Raw genomic sequence first — 17231 nt, 5'->3', positions numbered from 1 at the left:
CCTCGTAAATCTTCTCTGAACCCATTCCAGCTTGATGATATCTTTCCCATAACATGGTGCCCAAAACTGAACCCAATACTCTAAATGTGGTCAAGAAGGAACTGCAGATGCTGGAAAATCGAAGGTACACAAAAATGCTGGAGAAACTCAGCGGGTGCTGCAGCATCTATGGAGCGAAGGAAATCTTCAGACTCTTTTCACACAGAGAGTGGTGAATCACTGGAACTCTGCCACAGAGGGTAGTTGAGGCCAGTTCATTGGCTATATTTAAGAGGGAGTTAGATGTGGCCCTTGTGGCTAAGGGGATCAGGGGGTATGGAGAGAAGGCAGGTATGGGATACTGAGATGGATGATCAGCCATGATCATATTGAATGGTGGTGCAGGCTCGAAGGGCCGAATGGCCTACTCCTGCACCTAATTTCTATGTTTCTATGTAAATGTGGCATTAGATTTGCTATGAAATGTATGCAATGGAGGTTTTTCAACTATATCCCGGTCAATGTGACAATAATCAACCAACACCTTCCAATGTGGACCCTTTATCTGCAAGGTCTTTTAAACAATCCTTTACGAAGATGGCTGCTTCCCCCTCCACACCAGTCTGGGCTGTCCATACAGTACCAAGATGGACGCACACCCGCTACCGAGAATGGACGTCTCCCCATACCAAGATGGCCGCCCCACGGCATCGTCGCAAGCCTTTGACACCAAAGCTTTCGCTTCACCAAGATGGCGGCACAGAAACAGCGCATGCGCGCCGTCGCTCTCGCACTTGCCCTCCTCTACAAAGATGGCCGCTTCCAACCGTTGACACGCCCGGCAGTGCCCGCCTCCTTTACCAAGATGGCAGTAACGGAACGGCGCACGCGCATGGTTGTCCCAAACCTTTACTAAGATGGCCGCCACTGCCTGTTATAGATGGGGGAATCTGGTGTTCTCCCTCCTTTACTATGATGGCCGCGGCGGGAGGACGGACGGACCGGGTTCCGGCGGCGGATCGGCAGGGGGGACGGACTGCTTCCGGCGGGAGGGAGCAGAGCGGAGTGGCATGGAGCGGAGGAAGGAGCCCGAGGGGTCGGGACCAGCCCGGCCGGACGGCGCCACCTTGGCTTATTGTCGCCAGCTCGGACAGGCCCTGGAGCGCGGCTTCGAGAGCGACGAGGAGAAGGGTGGGTGGGAGACATGTTGGCCTCAGGACCGCCGGGTGGAGGAGGGGAGAGGAGAGGGGGGGGGGGGGTGATGGTGGAGTCACAGTGGTTCTTGTCCCCCATGGGGGGAGAGGGAGGTGGGGGGGGGGGTCACAGTGGGTCCTGTCCCCCTGGGGGGGAGAGAGGTGGTGATGGGGGGTCACAGTGGTTTCTTGTCCCTATGGGGGGGGGGAGTCTCAGTGGGTATTGTCCCCATGGGGGGGGGGGGGGGGGGGGGGGGGTGATGGTGGTGTCACAGTGAGTCTTGTCCCCCTGGGGGGAGAGAGGTGGGGGGGGGGGGGTCACAGTGGGTCTTGTCCCCCTGGGGGAAGTGGGTGAGGAAGGGGGTGGGTGTCATGTATGGCCTCAGTACCGCCGGGTGGAGGAGGGAGGGAGAGAGAGGGTGGTGGTGTCACAGTGGGTCGTGTCCCCGTGGGGAGAGAGAGAGAGAGAGAGGGGGGGTGGTGTCACAGTGGGTCCTGCTCCCCCTGGGGGGGATAGAGAGAGGGGTGATGGTGGTGTCACAGTAAGTCCTGCCCCCCTGGGGGGAGAGAGAGGGGGCGGGGGTGGTGTCACAGTGGGTCCTGCCCCCATGGGAGTGTGTGAGGAAGGGGGTGGGTGTCATGTTGGCCTCAGTACGGCCGCGGGGATGAAAAGGAAGCGAGGGTGAGTGATGGAGAGGTAGACGAGAGAGAGAGAGGTGGTGGTGGGGTCACAGTTGGCCTCAGTAACCCTGGTGAGAGAGAGGGGACAAGGGAAGGAGAGGGAAGGGAAGATGGGAGAGCAGGAATATGGAGGGACGAGGGCGTGGGGTCACACCCCGAGGGATAGGGTAGGGGGTGTACGCCTTTGGAGTGTTGGAGGAAACCCACGCAGGTCACGGGGAAACTCCGTACAGACAGCACCCGTGGTCAGGATTGAACCGGGGTCTCCGGCGCTGTGAGACAGCAGCTCTACCGCTGCGCCATTGTTATTGTCCACGATTGGCTGTCGGTGGACCGTGATCACCCTTGAGTTGCTGCCTCCCAGCGCCAGAGACCCATGTTCCATCTTGACCACGGGTGCTGTCTGCGCGGAGTTTGCACGTTCTCCCCGCGATCGTGTGGTTTTTCTCCGGTTTCCTCCCACACTCCAAAGACAAACAGGTTTGTAGGTTAATGGTGCACAAAAAAAAGCTGGAGAAACTCAGCGGGTGCAGATGATATGCCATTTATTGTCACTATACATGTACAGTGAAACTGAAAGCTGCTCGTACTCAGTGCATACATACAATTTTACACAAAAAACAAGAAACAGAAAAACAAAACAGAAGGGAGATGGGGGGGGGGAATAGGTGCACAAATTCTACGGCGCTACATACATATATACATATATACAGATGGAAGTCCGTGTTGGGCGGTGTAGTCAGTGCATGTGTGGATTTGAATTTATGGTAGATATAATTCTCGGGAAGCAGAGGAAGAAGGAACTGCAGATGCTGGAAAATCGAAGGTACACAAAAGAGCTGGAGAAACTCAGCGGGTGCAGCAGCATCTGCGAAGCGAAGGAAATAGGCAACGTTTTGGGCCGAAACATTTCCTTCGCTCCATAGATGCTGCTGCACCCGCTGAGTTTCTCCAGCTCTTTTGTGTACCTTCGATTTTCCAGCATCTGCAGTTCCTTCTTAAACACATAAGGTTTGTAGGTGAATTGGCTTGGTACAAATGCAAAGTTTCCCTCGTGTGTGTGTGTGTGTGTGTGTGTGTGTGTGTGTGTGTGTGTGTGTGTGTGTGTGTGTGTGTGTGTGTGTGTGGGGTAGTGCGAGTGTGCGGGAATGCTGGTCGGCGCGGACTCGATGGGCCGAAGGGCATGTTTCCCCACTGTATCTAAAGTAAATATACAGAACTATCAGCTCTGTTTTATACATGGTAACACGTGCACATTGGCTTTGATATAAATGTAGATTGTCCCTAGTGTGTGTTGGTGTGCGGGGATCGCTGGTCGGTGAGGGACTCGATGGGCCGAAGGGCCTCTTTCAGTGCTGTATCTCTAAACAGAAGTGGAGACTGGGCTGGACTGACCTCACGCCTCCCATTTTCCCGCAGGGCTGTTCCTGACCAACGTTTTGGAGGAGATTGGGGGCAAGGAGCTGCTGCTGTGCACGGATCCCAGTGCCAGTGTTTTCCTGGAGCGTTTGCTGGAGCAGTGCGACTTGCCGGCGCTGTGCCGCCTGCTATCGGCGCTGGTCCCGCTGGAGGGGGCGTTGGCGGTGGACCGGTGCGGCTCGCATGTGCTGCAGTCGGCGCTGCGGAGGGCGGCGGCGCTGTGGGGCGAGGCAGCGGGGGCAGACGGGGAGGCGGACGGGGAGCTGGCCGGGCTGGTGCTGCAGCTGAGCGCTGCCGCCCGCCACGACTTCCTGCCCCGCGCCCGCGACGTGTACGGCAGCTTCCTCCTGCGCTTCCTCCTCCACGTCTTGGCAGGGAGCCTCCCCGCCACCGGGAACAACCGGGAAAACCCTCGGAAGAGGCAGCCCCAGGGTGAGTGAGATCGAAACAGACAATAGGTGCAGGATGGAGGACATTCGGACCTTCGAGCCAGCACCACCATTCATTGTGATCGTGGCTGATCATTCCCTATCAATAACCCGTGCCTGCCTTCTCCCCATATCTCTCCAGAACAAGGGGTCACAGTTTAAGGATAAGGGGGAAGCCTTATTTCACACATTTTTCACACAGAGAGTGGTAAATCTCTGGAATTCTCTGCCACAGAAGGTAGTTGAGGCCAGTTCATTGGCTATATTTAAGTGGGAGTTAGATGTGGCCCTTGTGGCTAAAGGGATCGGGGGTACGGAGAGAAGGCAGGTACGGGATACTGAGTTGGATGATCAGTCATGATCATATTGAATGGCGGTGCAGGCTCAAAGGGCCGAAAGGCCTACTCCTGCACCTAATTTCTATGTTTCTGTTTCTATATCCCTTGACTCCACTAGCCCCTAGAGCTCTATCTAGCTCTCTCTTAAATCCATCCAGTGACTTGGCCTCCACTGCCCTCTGTGGCAGGGAATTCCACAAATTCACAACTCTCTGGGTGAAAAAGATTTTTTCTCACCTCAGTCTTCAATGACCTCCCCTTTATTCTAAGACTGTGGCCCCTGGTTCTGGACTCGCCCAACATTGGGAAAATTTTTCCTGCATCTAGCATAATCTAGCATCTAGCTTATAATTGTATATGTTTCTATAAGATCCCCCCCCCCCCCCCCCCCATGCTTCTAAACTCCAGTGAAAACAAGCCTAGTCTTTTGAATCTTTCCCCATATGACAGTCCCGCCATCCCAGGGATGGGAGAGTCCACACCGGAAAACCGTCCTTCCAAACCCATGGCCTTGTCCCCGATCCCAGCCTGCAGCTCACACCTGGGATCAGTGTTCTATGTACAATCCCCATGGATTACTTCCCAGCCTGGAACCAACTCCCAGGGATCTGTTATTACAATCATAGAGTGATACAGCGTGGAAACAGGCCCTTCGGCCCAACTTGCTCACACCCACCAACATGCCCCATCTGAACTAGTCCCACTTGCCTGCCATTGGCCCATATCCCTCCAAACCTGTCCTATCCATGTATCTAACTAACTGCTTCTCAAACATTGTGATAGTCCCAGCCTCAACTACCTCCTCCGGCAGCTCGTTCCATACACCGACCACCCTTTGTGTGAAAAAGCTACCACTCAGATTCCTATTAAATCTCTTCCCCCTCACCCTGAGCCTATGTCCTCTGGTTCTCGATGCCCCTTCTCTGGGCAAGAGACTCCCCGCGTCTACCCGATCTATTCAATAGACAATAGGTGCAGGAGTAGGCCATTCGGCCCTTTGAGCCAGCACCGCCATTCAATTTGATCATGGCTGATCATCCCCAATCAGTACCCCGTTCCTGCCTTCTCCCCATATCCCCTGACCCTATCTAGCTCTCTCTTGAAAGCATGAATATTCCCCTCCTTCTTCTTCTCCTTTCGTGTGGCGTGCACAGCCTAAAGTTGTTCGGCATCTTGTTCTATTTGATCTTCCGTTTGTGCACGTCGAGTTGATTGCATTAGTCGAAACAGGGCGGACCACGTGAAGGTTGCAGTCTTCCACCCCGATATTCCCCTCGTGATTTTATACACCTCTATAAGGTCACCCCTCATCATCCTGCACTCGAAGGAATCCCAGCCTGCTCTACCTCTCCCTGTAGCTCAGAGCCTCGAGTCCTGGCAACGGCAACATCCTCGTATAATTCTGTATATAAACCTCAAAATCCCTGGCCTGTATCCCACTCCTCATCCGACGTTATTCTTCCGTATGAAGCCTTCCCTGGATTCCTGGTACGTTGCACTGACAGGGGTGTGATCTGAATGCAGGGCCAGACCACCGTGCGGGGCAGGCCACAGAGTTCGACGCTCCAGAGGAATTCCTGCAGGAACTGCAACACTTCACCAAACTGCTGAAGGAGAACCTAACAGGTCAGTCGTTTGTTTTCCCCCCTCCCTCCCTCCCTCCCTCCACCCATTTCCTTTCGATTCAGTCTAGTCTATTGTTGGGTCCACCGAGGTACAGTGAACAGCCTTTGTGGCGTGCCATCCTGTCAGTGGAAAGATGAGCAAGGTTAATTGCCGGGATGGTGGGACTGGAAAATGGAAAAAAAACAGCAATTTTTAAAAACAGTAGAACGGTACACTTTACTGTAATATACTACCATAGAAACATAGAAACATAGAAATTAGGTGCAGGAGTAGGCCATTCGGCCCTTCGAGCCTGCACCGCCATTCAATATGATCATGGCTGATCATCCAACTCAGTATCCCGTACCTGCCTTCTCTCCATACCCTCTGATCCCCTTGGCCACAAGGGCCTACCATTCTACTGTTTTTAAAAATTGCTGTTTTTGTCCTTTTTCTTTTCTCCCGTAATATGTGATTCTGTTCCATTCTGTTTGTAGTTTGTTTGTTTGTTTGTTGCACAAAGTCCACGAGCATTGCCACTTTTCATTTCATTGCCCTTTCGAGGGTAGTCCTCACTCAAAGGATGCTCCAAAAGACCAAAACCCCCCCTCACCTGCCAATTCACATGGACATCTTCAACCCACCCACTGCTCGACTTCCATCTAGACGACCAATTTGGAAGAACCGAACACCAGCTGATTGCACCATCCAATCAGCTTGGAAAAAGGAATGGGAGTCCAAGGACGTCCCAAATAAACATCTGGTGTCAGACCCCACCCCACCGGTCCCTGGCACCAATCTCCCAAGGAAGCAGTGGACGACGCTGAATAGATTCAGGACTGGACATGGCCCCTGCTTGGCCAGCCTTCACAAATGGGGCAGCAGTCCAACCCCACGGTGTGCTTGTGGAGAGCAGCAAACAATGCAACACATTATTGAAGCATGCCCTCAACAAAGACTCAAAGGACGACTTGTCACCCTTCATACAGCAGATCAAGAGGCAACTGCTTGGCTAAAGGACTTTGCATTCGCTAAATAAATTTCACTGCACATCTCGTATGTGTTTGTGACGAATAAACTTGACTTGACTGTCATATGCTGAGAGAGTGGAGCGGCTGGGCTTGTACACACTGGAGTTTAGAAGGATGAGAGGGGATCTTATTGAAACATATAAGATTGTTAAGGGTTGAGTCGTGCATTTTGGTAGCAGGAATAAAGGCGTCCACTATTTTCTAAATGGGGAGAGAATCCAAAAATTTGACTTGGGAGCTGGTGCAGGATTCCCAAAAAGTTAATCTGCAAGTTGAATCGTTAGTAAGGAACCCAAATTCAACGGCAGCATTTATTTCAAGAAGGTTTGTATACAAAAGCAGGGATGTAACGCTGAGGCTCTATAAGGCGCTGGTCAGGCCACATTTGGAATATTGGGAGCAATTCTGGGCCCCGTGTCTGAGGAAGAGTGTGCCAGCTCTACACTACCTGCCCCACCACCTATTTTCGTATCATCCGCAAACTTGGCCACAAAGCCTTCAATCCCCTCGTCCCAAATCATTAACGTACAACTCCCCCACTCACCCACTCACTCCCCCTCCCTTTCTCACCTCTCTCTCTCCCAGTATTCCTGGTGGACTCCGTGGCCAGTCCGGTGTTCCAAGTGGCCGTCCAGGTTTTGTCCCGGAAGCTTCCGGCAAGTGGCGAGGAGCTGTGCTCGGCCGTGTTGAAGTATCGGGGTGCATCGGGACAAGCGGAGAAACAAAGGTACCCCCCTCTCCCCCCCCCTCTCTCCCCCCTCCCTCCCCTCTCCCCCGTCCTGCCCTCTCTCTCCCCCCCCCCCCCCAGCGAATGTCAAAGACTAGAGGGCATGGGGTCAAGGCGAGGGGGGGGGGGGGGCGTTTAACGGAGATGTGGGGGCCAGGGTGGGAGCAGATAACATAGTGGCGTTTAAGAGACCTAGATAGGCCCGTGGGTATGCTGGGAATGGAGGGATAGGGGCAACTTGCAGGCGGGGGGGGGGGGGGGGGGATAGTGAGGGGGGGGAAGAAGGGCAGGGAGAAGAGGGATGGAGTGGAAAGGAGGTGCTTGCGCGGGAGGGAGGGGTGTGGGGGAGTGTGTATCCAGGACAATAAGACCCCACCCTCATGCAGCCGGTTTCTCCCCCCCCTCACCCCCCACGCTCTGTATCTCTCCCCCTAACACTCCCACTCTCTCTCTCTCTCCTCTCTCTCTCTCTCTCTCTCCTCTCTCACCCCTCCTCTCTCTCCCCCCCTCTCGTCTCTCTCTCTCCCCCCCCCCCGACTCTCTCTCTCTCTCCCCCCCACCCCCCCCCCCCCCCCCCCAGTTCGTTGCAGGTTTACCTGAAGGACCGTACGGGCATTCGGCTGCTGGAGGGGGTGATCGGGCGATGGGGGCGATGGACGGCCGTCTGTATCGTCGCTTCTACCCGGCGGCAGCTGCGCGGGCGGCAGCTGGCGCGCGGGGCGTCTGGGGAGCTGGCGCTGCACCCCGTGTCCAACACCCCCCTGCAGCTAACACTGGGGGCAGCGCCCACTCCCCCAGCTGGTGAGACCCCCAGCCAAACCCCCACCTACCCCTGCCCCTGGACTAACTCTCCTCCCACCCTCCCCACTCCCCTCACCTTCCTCTGGGGCAGCGCCCACCCCCCAGCTGGTGAGTCCCACAAACCCCCCCCCCACCCCACCCTGGACTAACTCCCTCCCACCCTCTCCACTACCCTCATCTTCCTCTGGGGGCAGCGCCCACTCCCCCCCAGCTGGTGAGACCCACAAACCCCCACCCACTCTCCCGCTGGACTAACTCTCCTCCCACCCTCCCCACAACCCCCCTCGCCATGAACTTCCTCTAGGGGCAGCGCCCACCCCCCAGCTGGTGAGACCCACAACCCCCACCCCACCCCCACCCTGGACTAACTCTTCCCCCACCCCCCTCGAACCCCACCCTCCCCCCGCACAACCCTCCCCCTCCCCACTGCAGGAACTGAGGGCAACACGCTTCCCATCCCCCCCTCCCCCCCAGAGTGGACCCATCCCTCCCCCTCCACACCCCTCCCCGGCACCTCCCTTACCCTCAACCCACCCCCCCCCTCCTCCCCCCCCCCTCTAGGTCAGGTAATGTGGGGCCAGAGCGTGCTGTCTCCCCCCCCCCCCCCACTCCCCCCCTCTCTCCCCTCTCCCCTGCAGTTTTTACGGATGTTGGGCGAGTTGCTCCCGCAGCTGGAGGAGGTGCTGACCCGAGGGCACCCTGGGGTGCTGGTGCAGCTGGCAGCTGGGTGTGCCCGGCACCAGGGGGGGCACAAGGAGCTACGGAGAGCCCTGTACCAGGTGAGGGGGAGGGGGGAGGGGAGAGGTCGGGTGGGGGGGGGGCTGGGGGGGGGGGAAGGGAAGCTACTATGGCAGCAGTGTACCAGGTGGGGGCTTCCCCTCCTCACCCTCTCCCTGGAACCCAGTCTTTCTCTACCCAGTACCCATCCGTTTTCTCTCTCCCTTCCCAGGAACCTTCTCACACTCCCTCTCTCTCACCCCCCTTAACACTCCCCCCCCCCCACTCGCCATCCTCTCTCCCCCCCTCCCTGCCTTCTCTCTCCCCCCTCCCCTCACTCTCTCCCCCCCTCTCCTCTCACTCTCTCTCTCCCCCCCCTCTCTCTCCTCCTCCCCTCCCTTCACTCTCCCCCCCTCACTCTCCCCCCCTCCCCCCCCCCTCTCTCCCCCCCCTCAATCTCCTCCCTCCCCTCTCCCCCCTCTCTCCCCCCCCTCCTCCCCCCCTCTCTCCTCCCCTCACTCTCTCCCCCCTCCCTCTCTCCCCCTCCCCTCTCCCCACTCTCTCCCCTCCTCCTCTCTCCCCCCTCCCACTCCCTCTCCCCCTCACTCTCCTCCCCTCCTCCCCTCCACTCTCTCCTCCCCTCTCTCTCTCTCCCCCCTCCTCTCCCCTCCACTCCTCTCTCTCTCGCGTCCCCCCCCTCTCTCTCCCCCCCTCCCCCCCCCTCCCTCTCTCTCTCCCCCCCTCCCACTCTCCCCCCCCCTCTCCCTCCCTCTCCCCCTCTCTCCCCTTCTTTCCCCCCCCCCCTTCCCCCCCCCCCCTCCCCCTCCACCCTCTCCCCCCCCCCGCCCCCTCACTCTCTCTCCCCCTCCCCTCCCCCCCCCTCCTCCCCCCTCCCTCCTCCCCCCCTCCTCCTCTCTCTCCCCTCTCCCTCCTCTCTCCCCCCTCCTCTCCCCTCCCCTCCGCTCCTCACCTCCCCCCCTCGCTCTCCCCCCCCCCCTCACTCCCTCTCTCCCCCCCCTCACTCCACTCTCTCCCCCGCTCCCCTCTCCTCTCTCTCTCCCCCTCTCCTCTCTCTCCCGCCTCTCCCCACTCTCCTCTCTCTCTCTCCCCCCTCTCTCTCCCCCCCTCTCTCTCCCCCCCTCCCCCTCTCTCCTCTCCCCCTCACTCACTCTCTCTCCCCCTCGCTCTCCCCTCACTCGTTCCCCTCTCACTCCCCCCCTCCTCCCTCTCCCCTCCTCTCTCCCCCTCACTCTCGCTCCCTCTCCCCCCCTCACTCTCTCCCCCTCCCCCCGCCTCACTCCTCTCCCCCCACTCACTCCCTCTCCTCCCCCTCATCTCGCTCCCCCTCACTCCCTCTCTCCTCTCCCCCCTCACTCTCTCGTCCCCTCACACTCTCTCCCCCCCTCCCCCCTGCGCACTCTCTCTCCCCCCCCTCACTCTCCCCCCCTCACTCTCTCCGCGTCCCCCCCTCACTCTCTCTCCCCCCCTCACTCTCTCTCCCGTCTCCCCCCCCTCACTCTCTCTCCCCCCCCTCACTCTCTCTCTCCCCCCCCTCACTCTCTCTCCCCCCCTCACTCTCTCTCCCCCTCACCTCTTCTCCCCCCCTCCCCCTCCCCCTCTCCTTCCCTCCCGCTATCTCGTCTCACCTCCCCCGCTCTCCCTCCATCTCACTTCCCCCTCCCCCTTCACCTCTCTCACCACCTCTCTCTCCCCCTCTCTCTCCACCTCTCTCTCCCCCTCTCTCTCCCCCTCCCTCTCCGCCCCCCCCCTCTCTCTCTCCCCTCGCCTCTCCCATCCTCCCCCCACTCATCCTCTCTCTCACTCTCTTCCCCCCTCACAGCGCACCCTCTAACCCCTCTCAACTCCTCTCCCCCGCCCATCACTCGCCCTCCCCCTCACTCTCTCTCTCCCCCCTCTCTCTCTCCCCCTCACGCATCGCTCTCCCCCCTCACTCTCTCCCCCTCACTCCTCCACTCTCTCGATCCCCCCTCACTCTCCTCTCAAAGAGCCAACCCTCCTCCCCTCACCTCTCTCTCCCCTCACTCTCTCTCTCTCCTCCCCCCCCTCACTCTCTCCCTCCCGCCCCTCTCTCCCTCCCGCACCTCGCGCTCCCCCCCCCACTCCTCTCTCCCTCCCCTCACTCTCTCCCCCCCCTCACTCTCTCATCTACCCCCCTCTCCTCCCCCCTCACTCTCGTCTCCCCCCTCACTCTCCTCCCCTCCTCTCTCCTCGCTCACATCGCTCCCTCACTCTCTCCCCCCTCACTCCCCCCGTCCACCCCCCCCACAACCTCACTCTCTCCCCCCTCCCCTCACCTCTCCCCCCCTCACTCTCTCCCCCCTCCGCACTCTCTCCCCCCTCACTCCCCTCCTCCCCCCCACTCTCTCTCACCACACTACACCTCTCTCCCCCCCCCCCCCCCCCCCTCCCCTCTCTCCCCCCCTCCACTCACCAAAAACCCAACCTCTCTCTCCCCCCTCCTCACTCACGCTCGGCTCCCCCCACCACTTCCTCTCTCCCCCCTCGTTCTCCTCTCGCTCCCCCCCACCCGCTCCTCTCTCCCCCCCACCTCTCTCGCGCTCGCCCCCTCACCTCGCCCCCTACACTCTCCTCGCCCCCTCACTCCTCCCCCCCCACGCTCCCCCCCGCACTCTCTACTCGCTACCCCCCTCACTCGCTCCCCCCCTCACACTCTCCCCCCCTCACCCTCGCTCCCCCTCACCTCTCCCCCGCCGCTCTCCCCTCTCTCGCTCGCCCCCCTCACTCTCTCCGCTCCCCCCCCTCACTCTCTCTCCCCCCCCCTCCTCTCCATCGCTCCCCCCCTCACGCTCTCCCCCCCTCACTCTCTCCCCCCCACTCTCTCCCCCCCTCACTCGCTCTCCCCCTCTCTCCCTCACTCTCTGTCCCCCCTCACTCCTCCCCCCTCTCCCCCCTCACTCTCTCCCTCCTCTCCCACCCTCACTCCCCTCCCTCTCTCCCCCCTCCTCTCACTCTCCGGTCCTCCCCCCTCTCTCCCCCCTCACTCCGCTCTCCCCCCCCACTCACTCCCCTCCTCTCCTACTCCCCCCTCACTCTCTCTCTCTCTCTCCCCCCCCTCACTCTCTCCTCCCCCCCCCCTCCCCTCACTCCTCTCTCCCCCTCACTCTCGCCCCCCCCTCCACTCTCTCTCCCCCTCATCCCCCCCCCACCTCCTCCCCCCCTCTCTCCCCCCTCTCGCTCCCCCCCCCCCTCACACTCTCCCCGCCCTTGCTCTCTGGCCCCCCCTACAGGCCCTCCACTGTGATCGCCCGAAGGTCTCGCCCGGCGTTGCCTGTCTCCCCCTGCTGGCCTCGCTGCAGACCTACGAGTCGTTCTACGGTGAAGCCGCTTCAGAGCCTGGGTGGGAGCCCGCAGGTGAGTGTCTTGGGGGGGGTGGGGGGGGGTCTTCAGGTCCCCTGTGGTGCCCCCCCCCCCCCCCCCCACTCTACACGGCGCCGGAGACCCCCCGGGTTCCATCCTGACCACGGGGCGCTGTCTGTGCGGAGTTTGTACGTTCTCCCCCTGTGTGGGTTTTCTCCGGGAGCTCCGGTTTCCTCCCGCACTCCAAAGAACATACAAGGAGAGGAGAGGAGTTGGGGGGGGGGGGGGGTAGGTAGTGTAGAGAAAGCAGACCCCACACCGACCCCTCTCTCTCCGTCTCCCCCCCCCCCCCCCACCCACACTGACGTCTGCCTCCCCCCCCCCCCGTGCAGGGCGATGATGTTGCGCGGCTGCGGGCCCATCAGTCTGCACGGGTCCCTGTTGCTGCAGCACCTGCTGCGATGCGAGGGTTCGGGGTCGCTGACCGGGCGCTGGGGGGCCCGCGGCGACCCCTGACCTGCTGACCCTGGCGTGTGACCCCGCCGGCAGTCACGTGTACGACGCCCTCTTCACCAGCGGCACCGTCAGCAACACGCAACGACACGCCTGACACGCAGGCTGGCGGTGAGTGGGGGAGGGAGGGGTGGTGGGGGAGGGGTGGTGGGTGAGGGGTTGGGGGGGGATGGTGAGAAGTGGGGGGGTGTTGGGGAGGTGGTGCAGGGAGTGGGGGTGAGGAGGGAAGTGATGGAGGGAGGGGGAGGGACGGAGGTGGGGACCTGGGGGGGGGTGAGAATGGAGAGGGAGGACAGGGGGAGACAGTGGGGGTGAATGTGAAAAGAGTTAGTGGACAGCGGACAGGAGAGGTGAAGGGGAGGAGTGGCCAGAGGGAGGGAGGCAAGTGAGGCAAGTGTGAGGGTGGGGGGAGGGAGGGGTAGTAAATGGGGCGACAGGGAGAGGCCTGGGGGGGGGGAGGCATTGTGTGGGTGGGGGAAGAGGTGTGTTTGGCAAGGGGGGGAGGGTTTGGGCATTGAGGGGGCATTGGGTGAGGGGGGGGGGAGGGGGAGGATTATCGCCCACAGTCACACAGTGTGGAAACAGGCCCTTTGGCCCAACTTGCCCACACCGACCAACATGTCCCGTCTACACTAGTCCCACCTGCCTGCGTTTGGTCCATATCCCTCCAAACCCGTCCTATCCATGTACCTGTCTAACTGTTTCTTAAACGTTGGGATAGTCCCAGCCTCAACTACCCCCTCCGGCAGCTCGTTCCATACACCCACCCCCACCCTCTGTGTAAAAAAACGTTACCCCTCAGATTCTGGTGAAATCTTTTCCCCCTTCACCTTAAACCCATGTCCTCTGGTCCTCGATTCCCCGACTCTGGGCAAGAGACTCTGTGCGTCTGTCTACCCGATCTATTCCTCTCATGATTTTGTCCACCTCTATAAGATCGCCCCTCATCCTCCTGCGCTCCATGGAATAGAGACCCAGCCCTGCTCAACCTCCCCCTGTAGCTCACACCCTCTAGTTGGGCTCTTGTACCTATTTCCACACTGAATGACTCTAAACCCAACTGCAAACAAAATCTCAGTACATTCGACATAATAAACTCATCTCGGCCGCAGATGAATTTCTCCAGTCTCCAGGGCGGTGAATCTGTGGGATTCTTTGCCACAGACGGCTGTGGAGGTCACAAGTCAGTGGATATTTCTAAGGCAGAAATAGATAAGACTGTTGATTCTGTTGATGTTGACTGTTGATGTCCCAATCTGAGGAAGGACATTATTGCCATAGAGGGAGTGCAGAGAAGGTTCACCAGACTGATTCCTGGGATGTCAGGACTGTATTATGAAGAAAGACTGGATAGACTTGGTTTCTACTCTCTAGAATTTAGGAGATTGAGAGGGGATCTTATAGAAACTTACAAAATTCTTAAGGGGTTGGACAGGCTAGATGCAGGAAGATTGTTCCCGATGTTGGGGAAGTCCAGGACAAGGGGTCACAGCTTAAGGATAAGGGGGAAATCCTTTAAATCCGAGATGAGGAGAACTTTTTTCACACAGAGAGTGGTGAATCTCTGGAACTCTCTGCCACAGAGGGTAGTTGAGGCCAGTTCATTGGCTATATTTAAGAGGGAGTTAGTTGTGGCTAAGGGGATCAGGGGGTGTGGAGAGAAGGCAGGTACGGGATACTGAGTTGGATGATCAGCCATGATCATATTGAATGGCGGTGCAGGCTCGAAGGGCCGAATGGCCTCTACTCCTGCACCTAATTTCTATGTTTCTATGTTAATGCGGGTGTCAGGGGTTATGGAGAGAAGGCAGGAGAATGGGGTTAGAGGGGAGAGATAGATGGGCTGTGATTGAATGGCGGAGTAGACTAGATGGGCCGAACAGCCTCATCCTGCTGCTCATCACTTGTGAACCTCCGGCACTCTGTGTTTCAGGGTCACCTTTTCCCTCTGGCGTGCAATAAGAATGGAAGCAGAGTTTTGGACCAGATTTGGACGGCCTCGTCGATCGAAATGAGACGGGAGATCGCCCAGGAGCTCGGTGAGTGAGTTGTCACGTGTACCGAGGTCACTTTGTTCCGCGCTAACCAGTCAGCGGAAAGACTATACATGATTACAATCGAGCCGTCCACAGTGTAGAGATACAGGATAATCCGATCAAATTAGTCCAAGGGTCACCAATGAGGTAGATCATAGTTCAGGGCTGTCTAGTTGGTGAGAGGATGGTTCAGTTGCCTGATCACAGCCGGGAAGAAACTGTCCCTGAATCTGGAGGTGTGTGTTTTCACACTTCTGTACCTCTTGCCCGACGGATTCTAGTTTGAGGAAGGGACATTCTTGCTATTGAGGGAGCCCAGCGTAGGTTTACAAGGTTAATTCCCAGGATGGCGGGACTGGAGAGAATGTAGCAGCTGGGCTTGTACACTCTGGAGTTTAGAAGGATGAGAGGGCATCTCATTGAAACATATAAGATTGTTAAGGGCTTGGACACGCTGGAGGCAGACAACATGTTCCTGATGTTGGGGGAGTCCAGAACCAGGGGCCACACACAGTTTAAGAATAAGGGGTCGGCCATTTAGAACGGAGACGAGGAAACACTTTTTCTCACAGAGAGTGATGAGTCTGTGGAATTCTGTGCCTCACAGAGGGCGGTGGAGGCCGGTTCTCTGGATACTTTCATGAGAGAGCTAGATAGGGCTCTTAAAGATAGTGGAGTCAGGGGATATGGGGAGAAGGTAGGAACGGGATACTGATTGGGGATGATCAACGGCCAAATGGCCTGCTTCTGCACCAATTGTCTTGACTATTGTCTAAGAGGGAGTGACCGAGGGTGAGACTGGTCCTTGATGATGCTGCTGGCCTTGCCGAGGCAGCATGAGGTGTAGATGGAGTCGGTGCAAGGGAGGTTGGTGTGTGTGTGTGTGATGGTCTGGGCTGCGTCCACAATTCGCTGCCATTTCTTGGGGTCTTGGATGGAGCCGTTCCCAAACTGTGCCGTGGCGCATCTGTAGAAGTTGGTGAGAGTTGTTGGGAACGTCGAACTCCATCCTGATCACGGGCGCTGTCTGTACGGAGTTTGCACGTTTTCCCCGTGACCTGCGTGGGTTTTCTCCGGGTGCCCCGGTTTCCTCCCGCACTCCACAAAGACGTGCGGGTTTGTAGGTTAATTGGCTCGGTGTAAATGTAAATTGTCCCCAGTGTGTGTGTGTGTGTGTGTGTGTGTGTGTGTGTGTGTGTGTGTGTGTGTTGTGTTGTGTGTGTGTGTGTGTGTGTGTGTGTGTGTGTGTGTGTGTGTGTGTTGTGTGTGTGTGTGCAGGATAGTGTTAGTGTGCGGTGGGCTGAAGGGCCTGTTTCCGCGCTGTATCTCTCTCTCTCGTCTCTGGCTCCCTGGATCGGGGAGTTTGGGGGGGGGGGGAAGGAAGGATGGAGGCTCGATTATAATGGTGCACTGTCACAAGCTGTAATTCAGCCCATCGAGTCTACTCCACCGTTCGATCACAGCTGATCCATGCCTCCGAATCCCATGTTCCTGCTTTCTCCCCAATCCGTTCCAATCAAGAGGAGCGCCCATTAATTCTGAAGCTGTCACCTCTAGTCCTAGACTCTCCCACCAGTGGAAACATCCTCTCCACATCCATAGAAAATAGGTGGAGGAGGCCATTCGGCCCTTCCAGCCAGCACCATTCGCCATTCATTGTGATCATGGCTGATCGTCCCCAATCAATAACCCGTGCCTTGCCTTCTCCCCATATCCCTTGACTCCACTAGCCCCTAGAGCTCTATCTAACTCTCTCTTAAACCCATCCAGTGACTTGGCCTCCACTGCCCTCTGTGGCAGGGAATTCCACAAATTCACACAACTCTCTGGGTGGAAAAGCTTCTCCTCACCTCAGTCTTAAATGGCCTCCCCTTTATTCTAAGACTGTGTGTGGCCCCTGGTCCTGGACTCGCCCAACATTCGGACCATTTTTCCTGCATCTAGCTTGTCCAGTCCTTTTATAATTTTATATGTTTCTATAAGATCTCCCCCCTCATCCTTCTAAACTCCAGCGAATACAAGCCTAGTCTTTTCAATCTTTCCTCATGTGACAGTCCCGCCATCCCAGGGATCAATCCACTCCACATCGATGCCTTTCATTATTCTGTAAGTCTTTCCGCTGACTGGTTAGCACGGAGCAACAAAGGGACCGGCTGTAGCTCGGCTCATGTGGCATCGAGAACCTAAACTAAACGGAGCCGCGGGGTTTGGGAATGTCGCCGTCGTGGGGCGGGATCATCCGGCAATCGACACAGCCCCCCTCATCCACAATCCTCGACGGACTTCTGGTTCCATCCCTCCCCGGCTAATGTTCATCCTCCTCTCTTTCCCCCCCCCCCCCCTCCCCCTTCCCTCCCCCTCTATCATCACCCCCCTCCTCCTCCTCCAACCCCCCCTCTCTCCCCCCCCCCCTCCTTCTCTCTC

General features: G+C 58.2%; 1 protein-coding gene and 1 long non-coding RNA gene across 2 annotated transcripts in view; both read left to right on the top strand.

Moving 5' to 3' along the window:
• The first annotated feature begins 896 nt into the window (after nucleotides 1-896).
• LOC129694546 (nucleolar protein 9) overlaps nucleotides 897-17231 on the top strand; it is an 18117-nt gene continuing 1782 nt past the window's right edge. Inside the window, 11 exon segments of the mRNA XM_055631273.1 lie at nucleotides 897-1170; nucleotides 3273-3704; nucleotides 5563-5664; nucleotides 7260-7401; nucleotides 7982-8202; nucleotides 8764-8768; nucleotides 8874-8981; nucleotides 12189-12312; nucleotides 12741-12857; nucleotides 12860-12882; nucleotides 14705-14810. Coding sequence (XP_055487248.1) covers nucleotides 897-1170; nucleotides 3273-3704; nucleotides 5563-5664; nucleotides 7260-7401; nucleotides 7982-8202; nucleotides 8764-8768; nucleotides 8874-8981; nucleotides 12189-12312; nucleotides 12741-12857; nucleotides 12860-12882; nucleotides 14705-14810 — 1654 coding nt within the window.
• On the top strand, nucleotides 8503-12213 carry LOC129694549 (uncharacterized). Its single transcript, XR_008723011.1, has 3 exons — nucleotides 8503-8529; nucleotides 8841-8981; nucleotides 12189-12213. It is a non-coding gene; the product is annotated as an uncharacterized LOC129694549 (long non-coding RNA).

The sequence above is a fragment of the Leucoraja erinacea genome, unplaced genomic scaffold, assembly GCF_028641065.1.
Source record: "Leucoraja erinacea ecotype New England unplaced genomic scaffold, Leri_hhj_1 Leri_704S, whole genome shotgun sequence".
Taxonomy (NCBI): domain Eukaryota; kingdom Metazoa; phylum Chordata; class Chondrichthyes; order Rajiformes; family Rajidae; genus Leucoraja; species Leucoraja erinaceus.
The sequence above is the reverse complement of the archived record's forward strand: the minus strand, read 5'-3'. Positions and strand labels throughout refer to the sequence as shown.